The sequence below is a fragment of the Perognathus longimembris genome, chromosome 2, assembly GCF_023159225.1.
Source record: "Perognathus longimembris pacificus isolate PPM17 chromosome 2, ASM2315922v1, whole genome shotgun sequence".
NCBI lineage: Eukaryota > Metazoa > Chordata > Mammalia > Rodentia > Heteromyidae > Perognathus > Perognathus longimembris.
Genome location: NC_063162.1, coordinates 27,148,853 through 27,157,276, shown reverse-complemented (window position 1 = coordinate 27,157,276; position 8,424 = coordinate 27,148,853). Strand labels below are relative to the sequence as shown.

The 8,424-nt window shown below is 36.7% G+C and overlaps 1 protein-coding gene across 2 annotated transcripts in view; it reads left to right on the top strand.

Moving 5' to 3' along the window:
• The window catches only part of LOC125346230 (cytochrome P450 2C18-like), a 262,366-nt gene that overhangs the window by 242,404 nt on the left and 11,538 nt on the right, over positions 1-8,424 (top strand). The window contains exons 3-6 of one of the 2 annotated variants that reach the window (XM_048338617.1): positions 28-177; positions 2,549-2,709; positions 5,251-5,427; positions 8,232-8,373. In XM_048338617.1, the coding sequence (XP_048194574.1) occupies positions 28-177; positions 2,549-2,709; positions 5,251-5,427; positions 8,232-8,373 (630 nt within the window). The remainder of the gene's footprint in view (positions 1-27; positions 178-2,548; positions 2,710-5,250; positions 5,428-8,231; positions 8,374-8,424) is intronic. The other variant, XM_048338619.1, reaches the window with a different exon arrangement.

Sequence of the window (8,424 nt, the reverse complement as noted above, 5' to 3'; positions counted from 1 at the left end):
CCTAGTTTCTGTTTTCCATTCTGATAGGAATTGTTTTCAGCAATGGAAAGAAATGGAAGGAGATGCGACGCTTCTCACTTATGACTCTGAGGAATTTCGGAATGGGGAAGAGGAGCATTGAAGAACGTGTCCAAGAAGAAGCCTGCTGCCTTGTGGAGGAGTTGAGAGGAACCAATGGTGGGTGCCTCTGTATGTCACTGACAAGATATTTGGTTTGGATATGTTCTTAGCCGCATGTGCAGGAGGGATGGTGCCATGCAGAAAGCCAGGGAAGCTTCTGTGTTTCTGTTCTTGTACAAGGACCATGGATGTGGTGTGGGTAAGTTGCTTGTATGAGCCTGTTTCTCAGCTTGTTTGTGAGTCTATACTTCATAAAGTTAGAAAGTTTTGAGCCTTGTTTAATCAATGGTTACAAAGGAAATTCTTCCTGTGTGTTAATTATGGGTTCATTCTTTGAAAACATTTCTCTGGGGATTACGTTTTGTGGGGATATATATGGTGGCCATGATATTATTACACCTTCATTCACAAAGTTTGCGAAAGTGGCATGCACTGTTACTTTGTTGGTGTTAGATCAATCTCAATGACATGCCTGTCTTTGTTCCAAGACCCTTTTTTTGCATCTTCCAGGAATCATATTTATCTGTGCCTCTACTTGACATGGCATCTTTTATTTGCTGCCTGATTACTTTTGTTTTCTCTGTAAGCGGAACTATTATACAATATCAGCTGCTGTGGTTTAATGTTACTCTTCAATTATTGTATTGATCTATATATTTTCAATTAATATAAACTGTATCAATATTTTTGAATATATAAATGACAACATAGATTTTCATTGTGAAACATACAGATATCCAAGAAAATTCAACTTAATAATGTCAAACTGTGTTTATTTCCCATAGTAAAAATAGAAGGTTTTTTTTCTGGAAGGGTTTGGTGGTGTTTCATCTAAACAATGCTGGTCCTTCCAGCTGTTAAGTACACAAGTTTCTGTTACTCAATTACCCATTATTTCATCATAACACTTTTTTTTTTGGCGTGGTACACATGGTTGAGCCCAGGTTTGTGCACTCTTGGAAAATGTTGTACCATTGAGCCACATCTTCAGTCCAGAGATAATGTTGCCTGTTGAAAATTAACATTTTCCTCCATTTTAATTTCTTTTTCTCTTTGGTGTATTGAATAAACTGACCAGAATGATGGTCAAATTTAAAATTTTACTGGAACATAAAGTATTCTGTGGGTGGTTACATATAGTAGTAACTAAGAATTCCATAAGACCACAAACCTTGAACCAATAAACCAAATGTGGGACCTTCTTGGCAAGGATGGATTTGATGTTCTAGAGCAAGAAGTTACTTTTTCCTCTTATAATAGTGAAATGAGAAAATAAAGAATTTGGTTTATCAATTTAATTTTTTGTGTTTCCACTAACAGGATTTAAATTTCAAATGAAGATTTAGTATTTCACTTTTGTTCTGTTCGCACAATAGATGCTTATTTAAAAAAAATCTTCTTTTCTGGGGTTGGGGGTGAGCTGGGGCAAGGGAAGGTGGGAGAAAATGGGGGAGGGGGTAACAACTATGACAAGAAATATACTCACTATGTTATGCTCATAACTGTAATCTCTCTGTACATCTCATTGACAATAACATTAAATTTAAAAAACATTTTCTTTTTTGTAATATGGATGGTTTTGTGGTTTAGTATTTTTACATTTTTTGTGGGTTTTTATTTTCACGTTTGATTTTTTTTGTATTTTTACATTTATTCCATATATTTCCTATACTCCTTTTGTTCTTTTAGTCTTCATCTACTTCATCTATACTGAGTTTTCTCAACTTCTCATTTTATGTATAAAAGGTGGAAGCCTTTTATATATTTACATTTATATATTTATTTTAGTGCCAAATTCCTTCATTTTCCACGAGCTTTCCACATAAATGTCACTCTTCATTGATAGTTTGACTTATTTCCTGTTTTGAAAGTGTCCACTTAAAGCACTTTTTCTTTTTCTTTCTTTCTTTTTTTTTTTTTTTGCCAGTCCTGGGGCTTGGACTTAGGGCCTGAGCACTGTCCCTGGTTTCTTCTTGCTCAAGGCTAGCACTCTGCCACTTGAGCCACAGCGCCACTTCTGGCCATTTTCTGTATATGTGGTGCTGGGGAATCGAACCCAGGGCCTCATGTATACGAGGCAAGCACTCTTGCCACTAGGCCATATCCCCAGCCCAGCACTTTTTCTTTTACCCTTTAAAATAATGGGCACTTTGTGTAAGAATCATACACAAAAAGTGAGATTATATATTGCATGAAGTCATATAAGAGCCATTAGAATTGGGATAATGATTATTAAATGTACTGTGATAATAGTTAATAGAAGTTTAAGGGGAAAGTAACATTGAGTTTAATCAAGTTATTTATGCTATGCAATTTCTATGTCAGTATTGCTGTAGAGATTTTAAAGTTACCATTACTTGTAAGTTCCAACAAAGATTTTGATATATGTATATAGGTGGTATTTTAAAAAATGTTTCTGATTCCTCAGGCTCACCCTGTGATCCTACCTTCATCCTGGGCTGTGCTCCCTGCAATGTGATCTGCTCCATTATTTTCAAGAATCGTTTTGATTATAAAGATCAGAATTTTCTTAACTTCATAGGAAAATTCAATGAAAACTTTAGGATTTTTAATACACTGTGGATGCAGGTGAGAACAAGGTCTTCTCTTCCTAATAACCCACTTATGCCAATTTCTTTGATAAATACAAAATTCTGTATTAGTGTTCAATGTGTCTGCTTCCAAATATTCACCTCACAGCATGGTTTGTACCATTTTGTTGGGGAACCAGACTTTGCTTCCTTCATTTTCTTTTTAAATTTGCCTTTTCTTTCTTTGGTTCTTTTTCTTCTTGTTGTTCCTTAGTCTTTCTTTTTTCCTCCCTGCCTTCCCTTCTCTTTTCCCTCCCACCCTGCCTTTCTCTTTTTCGTTTGTTGAGTGATTCTTGTAAACAATTATGAAATGTACTTTTTGTTGTGTACATTTAGTTTTGACAGATTTCTTTGAATATGAGAAATCAATAGGAGAAAAAGAAAGTGACAGGTAGGAAGAGGAAAGCAAGAGAGAGCAAAAAAATTTATGGAGGAAGCATAGGTAAAAGGAAGGAAGAAGCAGATGAAAACCAAGGGAGAAAAAAACTATCTTGGCTGGGTGCTAAGGGACTCTTTACTGTAGCCTCTCTCAATTTTTTACTGTTAAACACAACCCAGAAATCAGCAGAGGTCTTTCCAGGTCATTTTGTAAGAGTTCTGATGTGTTGGGCATGTTCATAGGTCTTTTATCTCAGCAGCCTTTGAATGTCATAACTTTTCAGATACTGTCTGAAATCTCACCTGATATTTCTACGGTTTTGTTATCTTCCATATGCTTTAAATGTACCTAGGTGGTGCTGCATTGATTAGTGGCAATAGAAGGTACAATATTCTGTACTTCTTTTTCCAACCTGGCGAGGTCTGGCTTATGAAATAAAGACAAGTACCTTGCCTCAGTCCTTCTGGTAGTCCTGAGACAGCTACGTGGTTCTTAGAAACCCAATCTGTGTTGCTCTGAAACCAGTATCTAGGATCCTACACTGGGTAGCAAGGCTGCTGTTGTCAGGCCACTGCCAAGCCAAGATGGGAAGTGGGACAAAAACAAAAAACAATGCCACAAGGCTTTCCTACCATTTTGAAGTTGCTTTGTTTGTGTTTGGCCTTCAGCTTTTGACTAGTTTTGTATGCATTGGACTATTCCAAAGTTTGTACCAAACAGATTCTGACAATTTTTGATCGACTTGCAAATTTTGTGGGGATCTGGACATTGGTGTTGTTTAATGGGAGGTGACTATTTGGACACTACAGTCCTTACATGTGCCAGGAACATATCAGAAAGGAAGTTGAGGCCTTTATTTTACAAAGGCCTGAATACAGGTCTGGTAGTCAAGCCTACTAAGTGGGGATTTTCCCATCAACCACTGTTTCCAAGCAGTTATTTGTGTCTGTCCAAGCATACCTAAGCACTCAATGAACTTCTAGAATTCTTGAAAAGCTTCCATTATGCGTGGCTAGTCTTCCAGTCCAATGTTGACACTTCTTTGTCACATTAGGTGGAAGAAATCTTAATTTGTGGTATCAAGTATGTAGAATGGGAACATAGAACTGTCAGGCACCTCTGAAGAGTAAGGGTTGTTGATGCTTCAGCTGGGATTCCAGTTGAGAGATGAAACACCATCAGGACTCAACAACAATTAGACTTTGTTTTTACCAAACATTTTGTTTCAATCAACCAAACATTACACTATCACCCCTTTTGAGCTGCCAAGTCCAGTGTTTGTGTACAAGATAATTGTATGTCTTTTAGTGGGTACTTTCACAACTGTAATGTATAGTTACTTTTCCATAAAATTCGGGGTTAAGACCATAGTACCTTTGGCCCCTCCCAGTTAATAAATCATGATTCTACTCCTGAGGCTGACTATTAGGAGTTGAAAGAGGAGGGAGTTCAGTAGTAAGTTATCCAAACTCCATTAATCTCTGTCCTTACGTATATGAGGTAAGATTTTTTTTTTTTTGCCATTCCTGGGGCTTGGACTCAGGGCCTGAGCACTGTCTCTGGCTTCATTTTTGCTCAAGGCTAGCACTCTTCCAATTGAGCCACCGTGCCACTCCTGGCCTTTTCTGTATATGTGGTGCTGAGGAATTGAACCCAGGGCTTCAAGTATATGAGGCAAGCACTCTGCCACTAGGCCATATTCCCAGCCCCTCTATCCTTATCTATTAAAAGAGAATCAGAGCAATTTGTGACATCTTATATTCCAGTGTTATAGGTAAAAACCACAGAATTGATATAAAATGGTCTAAAAATAAAAGTATTACTTATAAGATTATAAGATTTCTTATTGTACTCAATCACTTGGTCAGTTTTTCATGTTAACTTTGCCTGCATATAGAATTATTTTATTTGTTTATTGAAATGGGGACAAAATTTATTTATTCTAGTTTAAAAGCCATAGGGTATAATATTGTATGTGTGAATTGCGTATATGTTTATAACTTAATTTTTTAAAGAAGAAGTCTGACTGTGTTACCCAGGGTGATATCAATCTTGTGAGCTTAAATGAATCTATCTGAACCTCTCCAGTAGCTGAGACTATAAGTGTGCACTACCATTCCCAGCCTCAGGAGAGTGTATATATATGTTTTGTTCTTTGAGATTTACAGTGCTTTTCCAGATATCATGAAACATCTCCCAGGGAGTCATAACAAAATATTTAATAATATAGCTGATATAAGAAGTTTTATTCTGGATAAAGTAAAAGAACATCAAGAAACCCTGGATATCAACAATCCTCGAGACTTTATCGATTGTTTCCTGATCAAAATGGAACAGGTAAAATGCATTTGCTTGCATTTGTGTGTTCATGTTAATTTCTATACTTTTGAGATAATTGATTAGATGAATAACACTTGTTAAGCACTTTAAGCACTTATTCTGGGCATGGATCTGAAAAAAGCATCACTGAAGATTTAAAATGCAACTGTTAAGTAAGTAGAGCACACAGATTTTGTATTTCAGTTTGGATAAATATTTAAGACAAGGTGTGTGCACCTTAGGTGAAGTGGAAATACAAATAAGTTAGAAAACACAAATTATCAAGCCTTAAAATAAAAGTGAGCAGGATCATGTCAAAGTGTATGGGAGAATGAGGGTGAAGAGTTTAACCTGGTCAGCCTTCCTTTATTTCATGGGGTTTGATACAGATCTTCATGGATGTGCAGTGAGGAACATGGGAGGGGATTTCAGGTGGGGTGAAGAACGTAGTGAGAAATTCAGATGTGTATTAGGCAAAGAAATGGAAGACTGAAGCCTTAGTTGAATGTAACCAGTAGTGAATCTGTACAGATAAGGAGGCAGAGTTGTCTTCCAGTTATTTAGCAAACCTAAATGCTGGCATGGAACATTTTGATTTGATTAAGTATGTGTGTGAATCACAGCATTTTACTTCCATATTTAGGGAATATGATACATGGGAGTTTAGCAGAATGAATTCTGAGATGAAAATGGAGCTCAAGGACCAGTTACAAGAGTGTTCACCCCGTTGGATTTTGGAATGATGAAAATGTAGACAGACTCCTGAAATTATATCAAGTCATTACTCTTACAGTAATTTCAGAGTCCCATTGGTATTAGTTTTGGTTGGAGTAAAGGGACATCAAATGATAACGTTTTATGGGAAATTTTATCAATAAGGCATTTATTGTTCTTTGGTAAATATAACCAAGGAGGATGTGATTGTGATTATGACTTGGAACAAAGGTATAAATAGGGCTGGAAACTGGGTGAGAGGCACAATACAAATGACATAAGGATGTTTAGTATAGGTACTGGGGTGGGGAAATGTCCAGACAGAGTTGAAAAGTAGTTAAGTATAGAGAATAAATCTACTCTCTGAGGCCACCATAATTTTGTTCTACCATTTTGTAGCACAGGGCAAGTCCATGATTCAACTAAAGTGGCAAGGATCCAAGCAGCTGGTGAAAGTGACTTTCAGAGAATTGTTTAGAAATTTGGGCTGGGACAGCTCAAATCATGTGTTCTTGATTGAATGGTGTGAAGAAGAGGTAATGATTAAAACTCAGGTGAAGGATTAATCAAATTAACTCTTTTTTTAGACTAGTGTAGTAGTGCCTATCTCCTTTTGTCTAAATGAATTGGAGAATCCAGTTAAAGTCATTGATACCTTACCAGTAGAATGTAACTTCCTAGAGTTCCGCATATTTTGAACACATTGAAAAAGTATCTTTAGGGCTGGGGATATGGCCTAGTGGCAAGAGTGCTTGCCTCCTATACATGATGCCCTGGGTTCAATTCCCCAGCACTACATATATAGAAAATGGCCAGAAGGGGAGCTGTGGCTCAAGTGGTAGAGTGCTAGCCTTGAGCAAAAGGAAGCCAGGGACAGTGCTCAGGCCCTGAGTCCAAGCCCCAGGACAGGCAAAAAAAAAAAAAAAAGTATCTTTAATGTTGTGAAGGATGGTTATAAATCCTTTCTTACAGTGGGTTCAGTGGTCTTCTGCACTCCAGTTACCATTGGGTGTTTGCTGTATTATATATATATATATATATATATATATATATATATATATATATATATATGGTCTTTTCTTTTTTGATACTGGGGACCAAACCCAGGACACTGCACTTGCTAGGCAAGCACTTTGCCACTAGCTACACCCCAACCCTGTCTAATGTATTTGAAAAATATTTTATTACTTGAATTTCAGTAAAGTGTTTAGAATCTAAATTTATTTTCTAATTAGGAGACATTTGGATTTTTATTTGCATATTTTTAAATTCTTAAACTTTGTAATTCAAAATTTTGGTTTTATACAATGTAATACATTTTATTCTAACATATATAATATATATATATATATATATATATATATATATATAATTTACTTGGTTTCTATTCAACTCTCCCTATTTCTCTCTGGTCTCCTTCCTCCTTATTCCCCTGCTGTGTCTTTCTTTTATCTTAATAGTCTTCCCTTTACTTTGGGGTGTGTGTGTGGGGGGTGTGTGGGTGTGTGTGTGTGTGCATGCACATGCCATAGACTTGAACAAAGGGCTTGGGCAATGTCCCCGAGCTTTTTATTCAAGGATAGTGTCCCACTACTTGAGCCACAACTACACTTCTTGGTGGTTAAGTAAAGTTAAAAGTTGCATAAACTTTCTTGCCCAGTCTGGCTTTGAACTGCAGTCCTCAGATCTCAGCCTCTGGAAGAGCTAAAATTTACAGCTCAAACCACTGGTTCCAGGCCTTTAATGTATCTCGCCTTCATTCTAAAATACTCATGTTCCAAGGTGAAACTTAGACCACTTTACTGTCATATATGTGTTTTACGTTGAGAAGAAGGAAAAAATAGCATCAGAGGTTCTTTCTCTATGTCATTTACAAAAACTGTGTGGCCAATATAGCTGTAAAAAACACAGAAAATGAAATTTTAAGGCAGGTATGTAGGAAACGAAGATTGTGCCAAGTAATTTACATTCTCTTCCATGCTGTATGGTTGTTGTAATAAGTATATCTGCACTCCATTTTCAGAGTTTGCTGATTTCTATACAAACTGAATCCTTTGGGATTTAGTATAATTTGACATGATAACTAATAAATAATCACAAATTCCCAGGAAAAACAAAACCAGCTGTCAGAATTTGTCATTGAGAATTTGGTGGTCAGTGCAAATGATTTGTTTGTAGCTGGAACTGAGACAACTAGCACTACCCTGAGATATGGACTCCTGCTACTGCTGAAACACCCAGAGGTCACAGGTAAGAAAATAGAGATGAACAGGAGACCCTGCTAGTTCCAGATTCTCTCCA